The sequence below is a fragment of the Phyllopteryx taeniolatus genome, chromosome 15 (genome assembly GCF_024500385.1).
Source record: "Phyllopteryx taeniolatus isolate TA_2022b chromosome 15, UOR_Ptae_1.2, whole genome shotgun sequence".
Classification (NCBI taxonomy): Eukaryota; Metazoa; Chordata; class Actinopteri; order Syngnathiformes; family Syngnathidae; genus Phyllopteryx; species Phyllopteryx taeniolatus.
Window position 1 is genome coordinate 18,946,490 of NC_084516.1, and position 18,358 is coordinate 18,964,847.

The 18,358-nt window shown below is 39.0% G+C and overlaps 1 protein-coding gene across 2 annotated transcripts in view; it reads right to left on the minus strand.

The window, feature by feature from the left end:
• The window catches only part of vldlr (very low density lipoprotein receptor), a 30,375-nt gene extending 15,292 nt beyond the window's left edge, over window positions 1–15,083 (minus strand). The window contains exons 1-11 of one of the 2 annotated variants that reach the window (XM_061799028.1): window positions 14,627–15,083; window positions 8,306–8,425; window positions 7,405–7,527; window positions 6,136–6,258; window positions 5,601–5,809; window positions 4,820–4,982; window positions 4,494–4,616; window positions 3,463–3,585; window positions 2,418–2,537; window positions 2,002–2,127; window positions 843–1,014 (exon numbers count right to left, since the gene is read on the minus strand). In XM_061799028.1, the coding sequence (XP_061655012.1) occupies window positions 843–1,014; window positions 2,002–2,127; window positions 2,418–2,537; window positions 3,463–3,585; window positions 4,494–4,616; window positions 4,820–4,982; window positions 5,601–5,809; window positions 6,136–6,258; window positions 7,405–7,527; window positions 8,306–8,425; window positions 14,627–14,699 (1,475 nt within the window). In that variant the 5' untranslated portion in view covers window positions 14,700–15,083. The remainder of the gene's footprint in view (window positions 1–842; window positions 1,015–2,001; window positions 2,128–2,417; window positions 2,538–3,462; window positions 3,586–4,493; window positions 4,617–4,819; window positions 4,983–5,600; window positions 5,810–6,135; window positions 6,259–7,404; window positions 7,528–8,305; window positions 8,426–14,626) is intronic. The other variant, XM_061799029.1, reaches the window with a different exon arrangement.
• Window positions 15,084–18,358: the final 3,275 nt, after the last annotated feature.

Genomic DNA, 18,358 nt, shown 5'->3' on the forward strand with positions numbered 1-18,358 from the left:
TATGGTCTTCTATGAGATGGGAAGTAAATACAGTAATTAATGTATCCACTTTTGTTTGTTGGTGTGCCGTGAGATTTTGTCCATGGTAAAATATGTTCTTTGGCTCCATAAAGGTTGAAAATCACTGCTCATCAGATCGTGTATTCTAATCAGTCAGGTCAAACCAACATGAACCCTTACATGACAGAAATCATGGATGCTAACTTAGTTATTAAATATTTTTAATTAAATTGCTTCACCCACACGAAGCCAATCAGCATAAAATGCTAAATATCGGCTGATACCGATCAAATCAGTGTAAAGTCTAGTTATAAGTAACATTTTTTTACGTTTGAAATAAAACTGCAGAACAAAAAAGTGGCAGCTGCAGGACTAATTGTGTCACATTACAGCATTCACAAAAATCAGACGCTAGCAGTTTCACTTCTCTCTTTCGACCCATAGCCTACATCTCAGAGACCAAACTTTCATGCCATTTCATAATACCACCTTGATATTAACTTTAGAGATCTCATTTGATGTGCGTCCCTTATCTGAGAAGCGTGGTCTCTAAACCAATCAGAGCAAGGAAAGAGCGGGGGGACCCTCCATTTGAAATGTGGGCACTCGCATACACGAAGCTAAGTTTTTGATTGAGTGATTATGCTCTAATATCTCAGTGGCATAAAAGACGATACTATAGTTCGTCGTGATATTTTTGGGGAAAATATATCGTCCTAAAAATTTGCTATCATGACAGGCCTAAACAACATACTGAGAGAGAGTGCAAACAAGGATTTACCCTGACAAAAACACAGTACAAGTTTAGGCTTTTCAATATACCTGAATGATGTGCAAGTTACCTATATATGGCCTTCTGTCCCAGGTCAGCCCAAAACATAATCTGCTGGTCAAAATCTGCATCCAGAGCCACTGTGTTCCTCTGCTGCTCCACAATTTGAGTGTACTCCTTCCTCTCCAGGCCCAGACGACGAACATCTCGACGGTTTGTGAAAATCAGACTGGGCTCCTTGCCTAAGAACAGAAGGACTTGTCACTACAAACACAGAAAATCATTTTCACCTTCTACATCTTCAGTGGAAATGCATCCAAGATTCAGTTTTTTTGTTTTATAACTTAAATATTTCATATTTAAAATTGATGTAATTAACATTTTCTCAAATATTTAATTGCTCTATGGGGGGGAAAAAATCCTGAGCATTTGTGATTTGAAGAGCATTGATGTGGCAACACTAGAAAACTTCCCATTGAACAGATTTTGAAATATTTTACATGGATAAGTTTGTTTTTTGTGTGGGTGGGGGATGAGGGGTGGCAGAGTAACTTATTTTGATACATTGTTTGGAATTCTGAATTATGCATTTATACTAGTGGTTGAAAAAGATTTTTTGTAGTCAACTTGAATGTGAAGACAGTCCAGTCGATGATTAGTCGATTTTTTTTCAGCACAGTAGTCCCCAATTTTTATTGCGCCACATACTGGATTCAAGTAAAGACAGACATACCGTATTTTGACAGATCAGCATAGAAACAAAATCAAAACTCAACTCCCCATTACACTGAATGTCGCTGTTGCAACGAGTATGAGCCATGCGCGTTTCTCTTCAACGAGCCGACCGATAATGTGTTCCATAGCATAGAGTGCCTTGTAACACGGACCATCAAAGCCAGACTCCCAAAAAATAAGCATTTGTTTCACTGTTTGTAGCTCACTTATGGTTTTATCATATTCGAGGATACACTTTTACATTTTGGCAGTGAAGATTGAGCTTCACTTCACAGCCGCAAGTCCCGCTGGTATGAATATTTTGAAGACAATGGCGATAAGATTAGGTGAAGCTAGCAGGACTATCCGCTATTCTCATCCACCAATTTCTTATTTTTGTATTCTCTGACCTGCCAGACATACCAAGACCATGTCACCTTGTTGGGCCAGACATTTCTGTTGGTAGGGTGCTAGATTAGGTGGGGGTGTATTAGATTAGATCAGGCATCCCTCACCTACAGCCTTACAGACTCCTGTAGTTGGATCCATCTGGTAGCTGTTGTGGCATTCACATTTGTATCCTCCCTTCAGGTTGATGCAGATCTGGCTGCAGATGCCTGGGTTCAGACACTCATTGATGTCTGAAGAAAGAAGGAGAATCATGACTTTAATGAGAGAGAAAATCAAATGCCAAATACAACAGCTACATACTGTACAAGAAAAGTTTACTAATGGCACATCATGCAGCTGCTGGTGTTCATGTAGTCACACCATAAGAGCGACATCCACTTATTTTTCCAAAACCATCTACAGTAACTGCGAAATGCTTGGCTACACCACATTTTGACTTGTTGGCACCATTTGAATAGTTGCTAAATATGAACAAGCAATGTTTGAAATAAATACTATTTCTGAACAAAAACTATCATACCCCCACAGGTCTTGTGGTCAATGAGCTGCAGCCCAGGTGTGCAGTCACACTCAAAGCCGATTGCCATGTCTTTGCAGATGTGTGAGCAGCCCCCATTGTTCATTAGGCACTCGTTGACATCTGCGGAACATGAAACCACAGGTTTTAATAAAGCAAACACTGTTCATACTAGAAAATGGCACTGTTCCTTATGCCTGATTCAGTCAGTCAAATGGCTGAAGCATGTAGCATTCTTTAATCAGTTGCATGACAGCTTTGGTATAAACGGCTTAATGAATTATTATAATGAGCTAAAGCAGGACATTTAAACAGTCTGACAAAGAAAAAACTTGTTTCAAAACTTTGAGTTAACTGACTGAAGAACACGACTAATTTCCGTGATCGGTGAGCCTCGTTTAACCACATATGTCCCACAATTTTAGCATGGAGTAGTTTGTCAAACACTATGCTACCTGCAAAAACAACATTGTCTGCATTGGCTCCATTAATTCCTTATCTATAAACATGTACCATACAGGACGTCCATCCATCCATTTTCTGAGCCGTTTCTCCTCACTAGGGTCGCGGGCGTGCTGGAGCCTATCCCAGCTATCATCGGGCAGGAGGCAGGTTACACCCTGAACTCGTTGCCAGCCAATCGCAGGGCACATATAAACAAACAACAATTCGCACTCACATTCACACCTACGGGCAATTTAGAGTTGTCAATCAACCTAGCATGCATGTTTTTGGGATGTGGGAGGAAACCGGAGTGCCCGGAGAAAACCCACACAGGCACGGGGAGAACATGCAAACTCCACACAGGCGGGGATTGAACCCTGGTCCTCAGAACTGTGAGGCACACGCTCTAACCAGTCTTCACCGTGCCACCCCATACAGGATGTGTTTTAGGCTAATGGATGCTGCATTACCACCAATTTCAAAATATACCGGTAGTAGGTGCATTGTTCTTGCTCAGCACAATGTATTATGTGGATGTTGGAATGACCAGTCAAACTGACTGAAGTTTTTTTGTTGCTAGTTTGCACTGTGTTGTGAAACTCACCACATTCCTTGATGGGTTCGTCGCTCCAGTCAGGACAGTCTCTGTTCTTGTTGCACACTTTGCTCATTTCGATACACTCACCGCTACGACATTTGAACCTCTCGGGTCCATGACACTGAGTCACTGTGACAAGGAACAAATGATTTGCATAACCTTTGCAATAACTCCTTTCCAGCATCATTTGAAATGCCGTCAATATTGCCAAGATGTCAAATAAGAAAGCAAACTGCAATGAAGGGTGCCTTGTTAGCTTAAAAAAACAAATTCTGCAAATGAACAATTTTTTTGTTTGGTTGAATGCACTATATGATCGATTTAAGGTTTTGCAAATGCTTTGTTAAATGTAGGGCCGTCACTGTCAAATATTTTTATAATTATCAATTATTCAAATAATTGAATGCAAATTTTGAATTAAAGTGTGAAATATTTTTTTTCAATGACTATTAACAGATTGTTATTTGGTATTGTTTAATGAAACAACAAATAACCAGTAACACGATAAGGAGTGATGTACTCACTTTGAAATGGAGCTCCTTCTCAGATACTGATTAATGTTTATGGCTATGGTTTAATTTGATATACGCTTGTGAGGCTGCTTCAGGTTCAACTAAATGTCAGTTGGAGGTTATATATACACACTACGGCTGCAAATTATTATTTTAATGGCTGAAACTGGTCTGTAATGTCAGAAAATGGGGGAAATTGATAGTTTTTTTTAAAAGTAAAATCAGTTTGCAAATGTCTTTGACTAAACAAAAGATAAGTCTGCTTTCATGAATGACTACAGAAATCAGTATTTACTGTTGACAGGCTGAAATCTGAGGATGACAATTTTAAGTTAATCAATGGCTCTAAATAATTCGATTATCAAAATAGTCGCTCGATTAGTCGACGATTGGGACTAGTAAAATGTATGCTCCTCTGACCACATCAAGTGATTTTGTTGGCTATTAACACATCTGGCTATTGTTAACAGCTGCGAGTGGAACAAAAGTGTAAATGTAAATGACAAAAAAAAGATCAGAACTTACAGTTTCTGCAATTAACTTCATCCGATCCATCAGTGCACTCTCTGATGCCGTTACATTGTCTGTTGCCCAGTATGCAGTTCCCATCATCACATTTGAACTGATCTGCTCCACAAGTGCGTACAGCTGCCAACACCATACACAAAACATTGGTCGGATCATATTAGACAACCCTCACCCCCAAAAAAGGAAAAAAAGTGTTTGGTTGGGAAATTACTGAAGTGTGATACCTAAAGTCTTTTTTTTGTCTAATCTATCAGTACATCATGTACCGTATAAAGGATGATTGGAAAAAGAAATGAATAAATGGTGGAAGAGTTTGTACATACGACAGTTTGCTTCATCGCTGCCATCTTTGCAGTCGGGGTCTCCGTCACACCTCCACTTTTTGTGAATACACACTCCGGAATTGCATTGCATTTCACTAGTTGAGCATTTGGCTGGTGGGGTCGGGTGACGACCACAAAGTGATGGAGACTCATCTGACTGATCCTGCAGAAGAACACAAAGGTTGTAGCACAATAGAGAGCATGTCAATGTAATCCTTCCACATTTGCACATAAGCACGTTATTGATTGTACCGGCCAAAAGGAAGTACTAACCAACTGATGCATGGCTGACTAGGTGCAACATCACTGGTTGGAATAACAGTTGCGCAACAACTGCAATCATTTGTGCGTTTCCATCAGCCATGCATTAAGGCCTCACCATGATAATTTCAAATGAAGGGTCACACTTTGTCAACATGTGTCATTTACTGCGAATTTAGGGTAGGTAGAGATGTGAATGCGTTTTAAATTAATGGAAAAAAATCTGATTAAACTATATATTACTGGACTATGGGTTCATGAACCCAGATACAAATGTATTAGGCATCTGCATTAAATGTAAACTGCTCACCAGCTCAGCTGATTTGCAGTTATACAGTTTGCTAAACATTGAACAATCTCAAAGGGCAGCACAAACTGCCGTTGAGCGACACTACTGTTAGTAAGTTGACTTTTGTCCAAACACTATGTTTGTATGAAGACATTCCTGTTAACAAAACAGCTGTTCTTGCTCTGTGCTTCGTAAATTTTTATGCTTGCCATTTTATTGCGTTTCCCTTACCTGGCAATCAACATCCTCATCACACACCCAACTATTTGGGATGCATGATGAATTTCCACACTGGAAGTCACTCGGGCCACAGGAAGACGGCACACACGCCACCTCATCTGAGCCATCACCACAGTCATCCTCGCCATTGCAAACAAAGTTTCGGGAGATGCAGCGTTCACTGGCACAGGTGAACTCATTTGGAGCACAGGTTACGTTACCTGGAAGTGTAAAGTCAAACATTACCAACGGTACTTGTAATTTGAAGTAATTTTAATTCTTTTTTTTTTTTGTGCAGTTGTACGCTGTTGGCTGTATTTCCTGTCTGCCAATCACTCCACCTTTTATAGAGTATACACAACACGGCCATGACCTTGCACCCAGTCATATGGTATCATTAAGCACAATAAATCTGAAGAAACTCCATGATTTTCTGAAATACAAATTCAACCTAACAGCCATTTCAATTGCTACCAGTAAAGTAAATATGAGGCAGCAAATGTTACTGTTATGGCTACCAATTTATTTATTGTACGTGTCCGCCTACCACAGTTGACTTCGTCTTCTCCATTGTCACAGTCCTTTTCACCATCACACTTCCAGAAGTTGGAGATGCACTGAGTGGAACCTGCTCCGCAACTAAACTCATTCAAACGGCATGTCCGCATGTCTGCATGATCACAAAAATACATGCCACAAATCAAGATTTATTGCAGTACCCGTTTTGTTCCACCATTTTATTCTAGTAGTCGCTGTAGCTACAAAAGAACACTACTACAAGGATCTTACAGATAAAATATTACTATACATACTGTGCATGGAATAGTAACCATTCAGAACACACAGTCGGACACAAAATCTAAAATTCTGAGAACCTTTGGCCAAGTCCAGTCGTAGATAAAAAAAAAATAATAAAGTTTAGCTTAAGTAATATGCAAAATTTGAATTATATGTATACATTATGGGGCCACCCACTACTAGAATCACAAGTACAAAGATGCTTCTGTTATCAGAGCCCTTAATTCCTAAAATAACAACTCTCAGGCTGTATGCATTGTTCACAGATCAAATGATTGATATTTTATATTTATGACCATTACATATAAAGAACACTGCTCTTAATCTCACTATTACCATACTGTAAATGGTAGTGTACCCTAAATATTGTTCAAGAGGCAGAATTGCAGAGAAAAACTAGTTTTAGGCATTTTAAATGATTACTCCTATGTAAATACCTCAATGTTTATGAGCAATATTTCTTATTGCGCAAAGTGACAAAACAAAATAGTCTAACCATGTTAATGTTCTCTTGATCAGATTTATCAATCTTTGATACACTCAGTTTGCTTTGTAAATGCTCAGCTTTGCCTGTCTCTCAGACTTGTTCATTCATAGTATTAACAGACCATCTCAAAGCAATCATAAGTGACCATGAATCTCAGACAGCAGGAATACTTCCCTACATTAATCAATTTTATATATGCAAATACATGATTTTTTTTCCCAGTCACTACGATTTATGCATTCATCATTTCAGTGCATCACTACTAATTAAGACTAGTGTCTCCCAATTCAATTTGAAAACCCTTCAGCTTTTTATTAGCAATGATTAGCGTGGTCTTTGTATCAGTTATCATTACAACCAGTTTTTTAGCATTTATGATGGGGACCAAATCCTGAGAGAAGTATTTGATTCCAGTAGATTGGAATAAGTAGATTTTGGTAAATGTAAAAGAATTTTAGAACTTCAACATTCACCTGAAACACTTCACAAGTTATATCAGACTTCAAGCTGACAGGCTTGAGATCTACTTACGGCAGATTTCTGCACTTTCGTCTGACCCGTCCTCACAGTCTGGCTCCCCGTCACATTGCCACCTCTTTGGAACACACTGGCCATTACGACATACAAAGTCTGTGTCTGGACAAACCTTCTTGACTGTTGTGGGAAGGGAGGGGAAAAAGGCAATCATAGTGACAATCACAGACAACATGCTGAGCACATCCAGGATTTTATTTCCATTTTTGTATTTGTTGAGAGACAGCATCTTTCACAATTTCTCAATGATTAAGGCATGATTACATGAAATGGATTTAAGTCCATGTAAGGTTCATATCGGTAACATGTCACCATTGGGCAGTGATGGGCTCAAAATGAAAGTAGATATTTCAATATGAATCAATTTATAGTCACATGCTTGATATTCTAGTAATTTTTATTGCTCTGCAGCATGACATTTGGCAGCTTACCACAGGTTCTCTCACACCCTGTCTCAAATGACCCCGATACAGAAGGGGATGAGAGGGGGAAAAGAAAAAAACCCAAAAAAACCTGTATCCACCCATGGAGGTATATACAATATACACTAAATTGATTGGTTCAAAAAGGCATTCAGTTGGCACTACTCTGATGCCTTTGTATCAGCAGGGCATTCACTCCCAGGAGATAAGAGCTCCTCCAGTTTTACACTAGCATGTGATGCCTGAGATTACAATGGTTACCATAATAGACTGCACTAATTTTGTCCCCCACGAGATTATTATTTTTTCTTTTTAATACCCCACTACATGGAATCACTGTAGTGCAACAGTTACATTTCATCATCTAAAATGAAGTCCCCCTCTCCCATTCAAATTTGCAGTTGTATCTTTTGGGTAGCGTGTTAATTTTGTGTTCATTTTGGAAAACAGTTCCAAGTCAGATTTGAGTTTCTTACCACATGAGCTTTCGTCACTGCCATCACTGCAGTCCTCGTCACCATCACACTTCCAAACAGACTGGATGCAACGGCCATTTTCACACTGAAACTGGTTGGCCTCACATTCTGTTTTGGTTCCTGAATGACAGATCATGATAAAATTTACATGACTTTTATAGAAACATTTTGTAATGTTTAACCCTCGAGTTCTTGTCCCGCATTGCTCATCATACATCACTCAATTTTATTTATAGTGTAGATTAGGTATTAAATTTAAAGCTTGGATTTCAAATGTCCCATTGTAACACTGAACTGATTGCGTGCATCCACCATAAAGGATGCTCATCTTAGCATTACAAGTGGTACTGCACCTCAAAATATGTAATCAGGTATTTTTCCACACCAATACATGTTTGGGTAATGGGTATGAACTCATACTAAACATACGCATTTGATTTGACCAAATTACCAAAAAAAAAAAAAAAAAAAAAAGAAATCTGTAAGCGGCTGGCGGAGCAGGTTGTGTAATAGTCTTGTTCCCCTTGGCCGCACACCCAAGAAACTGTATAAATAAAAAGGTGTCGTCACATGGCAACTTTTGTTTCACCACACAATAGCATGGGCACCAGGATCACCATGTAGCAAGAAGGTTACAGGCAGGATGAAAGAAAAGCATAACCTACGACTGTAGTTCATTCCGTTCGTGTCTGACATTAAACATGTTTGTTTGTCACCGAGTGCAGTTGTTTCAACATCGGGTGCCAGCTGCTCGGCTGTTGTTCAGAGGCCACAGACAGGAGGACGTTTTGTACCCTTGGTAGGCGAATCGAGGTACAGTATGTGGCAGTTGGATTGTGTTTTGTTGCACTTAGTGCTTGTGTATGCAATATTGATTTAATAGAATTGATTAAGTGTATGGTTTTTACTGGAAAATGTATTGAGTATGACTTTTGCTGTGATTTAGATACAAAGCTAATATTTGTACAAGTTTTCATTTTTTTGTGCTTGAGAAGCAGAAGAATAAATATTTTGCACCAGTTAAACGCAACAGTCATTGATGCCGAGGGCTACTACAGCATGTCTAAACTAGCTGCAGTTATTTGTGCAGTCTGTCATACTAGAGATGAGAACACCAAATACATCATCTGACCTTGGTCCTTGTTCTAAGATTAACTAATGTCTATCCAAGTGGCTAAATTTAGTCTCTCACAACATACTCAAAATCTTTTTCCTTAAATTTTTACCTCTGAAAAAGAAAACAGCAAAAATATGGAATGGTCCACTATCCTAAACGGGACATATGGAAATACCATTTAGTCTGGGCAAAGATCCACCATTTTACAGCCATCTGAAACACTATGTTAGCGCTAATCAAGTAGCACAGCTGAAGAGTTGTGTTGGAGCCACATTAGCATAGCATTGGCCTCTGATCAACAGTCTCTCACTTGCATGAGACAGCAAGCCTCCATTCAAACCACCTTAATGTCACGACAAGTGTAAAGTATGTTATAGTTCTTGATCCTTGCGATATTTTGAAAAAACATGTCACAGATACAATACTTTAAGGGAATTTTTTTTTTTTATGATGGGGGGGGGGGAGAAATGGAACAGTGGATCAAAAACACCAGTCCATCACCAAATGTTGATCTTAAAACTAACTTAATTATCTGAAAGACAAGACGATGCTGTAATAAACATGCATTCATAGTGCTAAAATTTGATCATCAAGTCAGTTTCTTGAAAAAAAAAAACCCACCATTCTTCTGAATAAATGAAAACAGTAAAAAAATAAAAATAAAAATGACGCACCATCACAAAAAAAAAAAAAAAAGACCATGTACCATCATATGATAAACTTCTACTTTCAAAAACACAGTAAAACAGGCACCAAGTTGCACTTATGAGTCCTGCTAAAAATAGGATGTCACTGTGCTTTATATAAACGGTGTCACACTGGCGGTCACGTTAAAGCAATTTTCCCCAGTAACAGAAACTGTTCCAGTGTTTTCCCCTCCTCCTCCAGTGCACCACCCCGCCCACTTCAGGAGCCAAGCGCACCCCCACACTGCTTGTGTTCATGTAGCTGAAGATCTGGGTCTTGCATGCCATCACTGTAACTGAAGGGAAGCTACATCCATTTTAAATCAGGCCAGGCATTGCTACTGCTCTTTTTGATCTAATTTGTGAGATCCCCTTGCTCAGAGACTCTTACAATTTAAATTTACAGTACACTTGCGTGCTTTTCAGGAGAAGTGTTTAGTTATTAAAAGTATGCTTACATTACAAGTCTCAATACCCAAAAACAAAGTGAAAAAGAGAAATCAATGCAAGTCAAAGTGCAAAACTCCCTTAAGCATTTGATAATTGAGCCTGCATTTTCTCTACTCTTGAACAAACTATGAATTAACATGACAATGCACATTTCATATAACCTACAGCAAGGAATAAAAACTCTCCATTAAAAACAATTGTGATATTTCAATCTAGAGCTGTGCAATATAACGATATATCGTTAAATACGATCTAAAACATTTATCGTACGATATAATCCTCTAACGCATTGTTAGATTTACTTTGCTACTACTGAGGGACTCCTGTAATTTATTTTTCTTTGTTTAGTAATGGATAATACTTGAATGTTAGTTTAAGCAGTGTTGTATTTATTTTAATTCTTGCCCTTCACTGCATTCCTTTAAAAAGTGGTTGCACCACCAGATATATTTTGAATGGTATTTGGCCACTGGATATTTGGTGTGGTGTACATAATTTATTTGTAAATAAATAGCAGGATATAAAAATACCCATACAGTATTGGCACAACCATTTTGTTTTGTCCATGGATATTTGGCAATAATTTGGCTAAAAACAATGCTGTAGTCTTATTTTAAAAACTTACGACAAAGGAACTTAAAACAAGGGCTGAGGTGATCACATTCAAATCGCTGGTTAGTATACACTGGACCACTAATCTCCATAACTGCATTGGGGAAAACTTTTTTTTTTTTTTTTATACATACACACAACCAAACAATTCTCAAATAAGCAGGGATGAACCAAAAATTATTTCCAGTTTCACAAAAAAAAAAAAAAAGGAAAAAAAAAAAAAGAAAAAAAAGAAATCTGAATAGGTGAATCCGCAGGCGCCGAACCGCGAGTATGCGGGGGTCCTCTGTTGACATTTCAGTGAGGATAAGCAGTTCAGAAAATGGATGGATCGCTACAGCAACTTTGTAAGGCCAAAAACTGCCAGCCACAGACTAAAGTGGAACAGTCTTGGCAGAGGTCCAAGCCCAACACTTCCCTTCGAGTTATCTCAGTCAAGCATGAAGAATCAGAGGCAAAATGTTACACTTGCTTAGTTGCTTAAGCCCACTACACAAGGGTGGCTTTTAAGCCCAATTCCAATTGAAGACAGCAAAGGCCCATTTATTGGTTGTCTCCAAAGCTTGTACTGACCAATTATCCTGTGCTGATGCTGGGGAGAGTTCCTTATTTTTGAATATGATCGATAGTGTGTTGACAAAGTTCGGCCATGCTCCAACCCTGACAGGAAACGAAACGAAGAGATGTTTCCCGACTTCAAGATTGGAGAAACTGGTTATGTTGACTGTTAGTTTTTGATAAATAGGGTTATTTATAAGATGAGGTGGGGGGAAAAAAACTGCACGCGGTTAAGACAACCGCCACACATTTCAGAAGATGCAGGTTTGAATCCGGGTTCCAGCTTTTCTAGAGAGTTTGGATGTTCTCCCGGTGGTTGCGTGGCTTTTCTCTGGGAAATTCATATTAATAGGCTTTACACGATAAGGATTTTTGGGGCCGATCACTGAGTTTAAAAAAAAATACAAATAAAAGAACCGATCACAAGCTGGAGCAATGTGTCTTCTTAAATGACCTGTTCATTTACTGTATATACTTGAAAAAAAATAAAAATAAATTAGATTTACAATAAATGTAGCTTTGTTCATCTATTTTTGCCAGTGAGGCATAGTGACAGACAGAACAAATGAATGGTCTTCTATTAGATGGGAGGAAGCAAATACAGTAATTAATTTATCCACTTTAGGACATTTTTATTTGTTGGTGTGCCCTGAGATATTTCAATTGTAAAATATGTTCCTTGGCTCCATAAAGGTTGGAAATCACTGGTCTAGTCAGATCATGTATTCTAATCAGTCAGGTCAAACCAACATTACAACATAACTTTTTGTAATAAAATTGCTTTACTGTAATTAAATTACTTCACCCACACCGAAACTTTAGAGCACGATTTGACAGAAAGGGAGCATGTTTACGCACAACCGCAGCTACATAACGTTTTGTTGCCTGCTCGCGTGCCGTATCATATTGTATTAAAAGGTACAGGAGCATACCTCAAGCAAGCCTTAAACGAACACGAACGTCCTGTCCTGAGCACCGGGTGACCACCAACAGACTTGTCGCCACGGTAACGAGTGTTTCCGGTCGCATTTGAGTTGAAAAGCGATCATAAAAAAACAGGATGCGGTGGTATCGGAATACAAGATTTTATTGCAGTAGTCTGACAGTGCAATCGTGAAAGAGCAAATTTGTCTTAATCTGTACTGGGCATTACGTGTTGTCGGTCAGCATAAAATGCTAAATATCGGCCGAATACCAATCAGGCCGGTGTTAAGTCTAATTATTAAATTATTCAATGTAAACAAACCAAGTCCGCATGAAGCTTGTCCATAGTATTTGTTAGCATATTAGCCTAAAAAGCACACTAGCACAAATTGATGCATGGGCAAGAAACATGGGCAAACAAACTGCACACATGTGGCAAACGTTATTAAACTCGTCTTTTACGTACCATACTAAATGTTAGGGAATACAAACAAATTGTAACGTTAAAGCACACGGGCTATATGGAGCTACATCAGGAGAGTAGCAGAATTTCATTTTCACTTTTGATGGTGCAAGAGGTGCAATCAAGGACCATCAAAACAGGACAGCCCAAACTAAAATGGGGAAAAAAAACAATGAAGTAAACCAAACAAGCAGATTCCAACAGATGGCGACAAAGTAATACTATTATTGCTTTGGCCTCAGAACTAAAACAGCAGATATATGACATTTTCAATGAGTAACAAGGATGGGTTGCAAAAAAAATAAAACAAAAAAGGAAATTTGTGAACGCTGATCTGCAAATATGACGGGATTTTTATTGAACAGAATTGCCAAGCATATCTTTACCTACACTGATTGACAGGTTTTATCGTGTTACTGCAAGTAAATAAAAGGCAACTAATGTAGAAATGGCTCTTGCACCCTTCAATTTTTCTGTATGCAGCCCTTAGAAGAAAAAGCTTGGACATCCCTGCTCTAAACTGTCCCTAAATGTGAATGGTTGTTTGTCTGTGTGCCCTGGAATCATATTAACTGATTATTGTTATTTTGTATTGTGCAGTTTCAACTAAATTGTCACATGTTATTCATATTACCATTGCAAATGATCAGAAAGTAACCATTTTTATTATTCTGATTACATTACTGGATTGGTGCATACCATCAGTAAACAAGAAAAGTGGCTCATTGTTTTCCAAAGTAAAAGCAGATTTAAAAAAAAAAAAAAATTCTTATTTTGATTTGGCACAAAGATATTCAGTCTCCTTTGATGGACGAAGACAGAAGTTCAAGAATATTAACTGTTGAGATAATTTGGACAATTAACTGATGATCAAAATAGTTGATGAATTAACTATTGCAGCTCTGGTAAAAAGTAATATTGAGTTATTAGCTTGCAGACAGAAGACTAAACCGTTCAAGTGCAGCCGCACTAATGAGGGCTAGATTGAAGTCACCTGCGGCAGGTGAACTCAGCTGTCGCCACCTGGCAGTGTTGACTGGACAGTAGTGACAATTTCATATAGTAATCCATAACCCACTTCAGAATTAAGCACCGTATACCAATTGGAACATGAACGGGAGTATCAATAGTAGCGTGCGGTAATAGGACATAAAAGAAAAGAGAAAAAATGGGAAAGAAGATCACATTTTGTACAGCGAGCGTTGTTCGGTTGGAGGAAACCGATTGACTTAAAGAATAATTAGACACGCAACACAAATTAAAAAGGCCCGCTTCGACTCTCATTGCCAGGAGTCCGAAATAATTAGCTATAAAAAGCATAAAATACATATTGTAGTATTATGTAGGCTCGCGCAAAGAAAACGGGTCACGCCTGCATCGTCCCATAGCCAACAATAAACGTAAGGTACGAGCAGCACGAAGACAGGTGTTCAAGCCCGGCGACATTAGCTAATACTACCGACGGCACGCTGCGAGCGTTGCCTTCCTTAATGGTGAGAGGAAATACTTACCGTGAACAGTCGTGTAGTGTCGGAGGCATATTAGCAGCGGTAGCAGAAGGATTCCGGGTGTGGAAGCGACCATGTCTCACTGTGGAACGTGCTGTTCGTTGCTAGCCGAGCGCTCGCTCGCGGGCTGCCTGCTAAGCTCTGCTCCGCTCCGCTTGGCTTTCTTGTGGCTCGGCGCCGGCGGTGCTGTTCGTTCTGTGGATCTGTCGACTGGTTCGAGCGCCCAGTACATATACACGTACACACGCGCGCGTTCCCGCATATGCACTCGGACATACACGCTCCCACGCACGCGCGGTACGTACGCACGCACGCTGACGCACGGACCAGCACGCGCTTTACGGAATCAATGGTGATGGTCACGCGCCTCACTGGTCGCTCGGAGACCAGTTTACTCGATTCCACACCAAATCCATTTCCTACATGAGCGGTTCAAGGTCGGCCCGGGTGACCGGTTAGCTGGTGCAATACCGATCCCGTCACAACCAAGGTGGATTTTTCTTCCCCCTCCTTCTCTACGTCTTGTTAACCCTTGACTATCTGCATGAAATTGTGCGGCAATCATTTATTTATTTATCACCCCCCCCCCCCCCCCCACACTTAGTTTCTTTATTTAAACACACACAAAAAATGTAATGTTTCGGTCAGGAGTGTATAATACACACAGATATCAGTGTTACGTCGAGTTCTGATGAAAACATACATTTAAAAAAAATAATACAAATTAATTTAAAAACCCATCGACCACAACAATAGATATGCGACACCAAAGCAATCAAGCAGTATCAACAATTTTGACCAATGGGTGGTTTATGTTTATCTACAAGTGGTTCTCAAACTTTTAAACTATCAACTGAAAAATACTTAGGTCACCGAGTAACACCAACATTAAAATACAGTAGGGTAAAAGTGTTCATCAAAAACGAGAGAGGTTTTATTCCCAAAAGGTATTTAATATTGTAAGCCACTGTAACATTATGTAGTATTTGAAAATGATCACTGTGCTTAAATATAGGAAGAACAAAAGAGTATTAAACAATGTTAATTTGTACTGCACATAGTTAATGTAAAAAATGGGCGACCAGTCCAGGGTGTACCCGGCCTCTCGCCCAAAATCACCTGGAATAGGCTTTCAGCTCATCTGCAACACTTATGTGGACAAGTGGTATCTGTCATTATTGAATTTGCAACTCTAATCGCATCCAGAGGGGAATATTAATTGTTATTTATTTATTTGCCGCAATATATCTGATGGCTGCAGATACCCCCTGAAGCTTTTTCTGCCCCAGATTTTTACATTCATTGAGAAAAAACAAACAAACAAACAAACAAAAACCTCAGAAGCCACTGAACAATTTGAAATGGGTTTGTTGACTGCCAAGATGATTTCATTTTGCATCTTGAATAATGATTATTTGTCACAAAAGTAACTGTATGTACTATACTATATGTGTCGAAAAGGATTGCTCTGGCTGGAATGATTTGTAACACTGCAGACGACTTAACAAAATACATGGCAGTTTCACTTTTGAATGTTTTAAATTAGGTTATTGTTACATAATCGAATAGCTCCATTTTAAGGAATTGAATGAAGGCATTTATCGTATGCCTTTTGTTTATTAAAATACTATATTAATTTGTTCTCCAGCTCCTTTTCCATTTACACGCTCTCCCTTGACAACAAATGGCTAACCTTCTCTAAACAAGTTCGGAATACTTATGTCATAGGAAAGAGTTGCTGAAACTACCAACCTTCTCCGTTGATTGTGAATCTAATTTAACGCTTGTTGTACGACCCCAAATTTCTTTTTGAGTTCTTAGTCCAATATGTTTGTGATTTTGCGTTGTCTCTTTTACAATAGAACAAATCCACAGTAGCATTACACGTGCTTTTAGAACAGCTGCAAATTTGTCCAACCAAGATGACAGGGAAATTTCAAATATATTCTTTCAGTGTATTCTCACTGCAGTCCAATGCACTAATACACACAGTGAAGTGCAGCAGAAATGAGGCACATACTGTAAAGTTGTTCTATTCACTGCTCACAGCTGTTCCCTGAATGCAAAAAAATCATGTTCCAAAATATCCTTCATCGCTCTCTTACTGAATAACAATTCTGGGCATTGCGCAACAACGTCAGAGAGAGATTATTCAGCTTTCTTATCTGATGCACAGGAAGCCAGTTCCATTGTATGCCATAGTTAGAGCTAATAATGACAAAATATACTGTGTAAAATTGGTATAAAATCTTTTCAGTTTTACTATTTAAAGGAGAATCAAACCCAATATATCAAAATAGTCTGTTAACCTATCTGTGCATATCCTCTTTATCAGATACTGTTTATTTAAATCTAAGTATTCTTAAAAAAAAAAAGAAAAAAAAAGTTTAAAACATCTCATCTACGTGCTAATGGAGGCCGCCATTTTTGGTCTTTTCAATCTTGCGAATTTGCGAGAATGTGATGGCTTTTTGTAGTTCGCGCTTATTGTGCAGCTTTGTTTACTAAGAAAACCATAGCGAGGTAGTAAATATTCAGCAACGACAAACTACATAGAGTTGCAATGTAAAGATCACCTGCAAGCTGTTATTGGACCGGAGTTGCATGAAAACAATTTTGTCAGCGACCCCGAAATTATGTTCAATCGCTTATTTAATATGCTAATAAATCAATAAATAATTATGCTGTAATTGATTAAAATTGTATAAGCTCACCAGTATTAGCAGCTAGTGACTAGCTTGGCCATCACACGCGCCGAGTGCCCGGTTGGCTCGCGACAGCTGGCCGACTCCTTTTCAAAGGTCTTAGGTGATGCAATATATAAAACGATGAGCAGTATAATAGGTGAAAATGAATCTGCACAGTTACCTCTAAATGTTACTTATTCCTTTTTGAAGGTGAATTTTCTTTTTCATGATACGTTGTTTTTTTTCCCCCTTCATTTGTTGCATTGGTATTTTTTTGTTTAATTGTACATGGAAATAAACAGACTCAACCGTTGATGCTGACATAATTGCAGTTCCTACGAAGCGTTACAGTGATCCATCTTTAACAAAACACGCTTACTCAAATGTATCTAACCTAACTACTTTCAGTCATGATGGTCTAAAAAAAAACCATCCAGACTTTCAATCGTGAGGGTCACGCTGGCTGACCGCGGAGTAAGGGAAGAAGCAGAGTTTTACATCACTTCTCGGACAGTGGAGCGTCCGTGAGCGTTAATAGATTGGATCTCAAGCTATTTTCACCACTTTAAATTGATTAATAATGCCTAAAAATAACAGATTTGCGGACAGACCAATAGTATAGCATCTGCAAAAGCCATCGTTCTCTAAAATCCGTCAGCTGACACACTTCACTTGAGCAATGTGGTAGCAGGCATCACTCTACTACTGTCGCGTCATCGTCACCAACGGTGTGCAGCTGATAATGATTTCGCCCAACGTGTGCCCCCCTTACGTTGATTAATTATGATGTTTAATTCTTATTATGCGGCAAGGTGTTCGACTGGTTAGAGTTACTGCCTCACAGTTCTGAGGACCGGGGTTCAATCGCCGGCCCCGCCTATTTGGAGTTTCCATGTTCTCCCCGTGCATGTGTGGGTTTTCTCCGGGCACTCCGGTTTCCTCCCATATCCCCAAAACATGCATGGTAGGTTAATTGAAGTCTCTAAACTGCCCCTTGGTGTGAATGTGAGTGCAAATGGGTGTTTGTTTATGTGTGCCCTGCGATTGG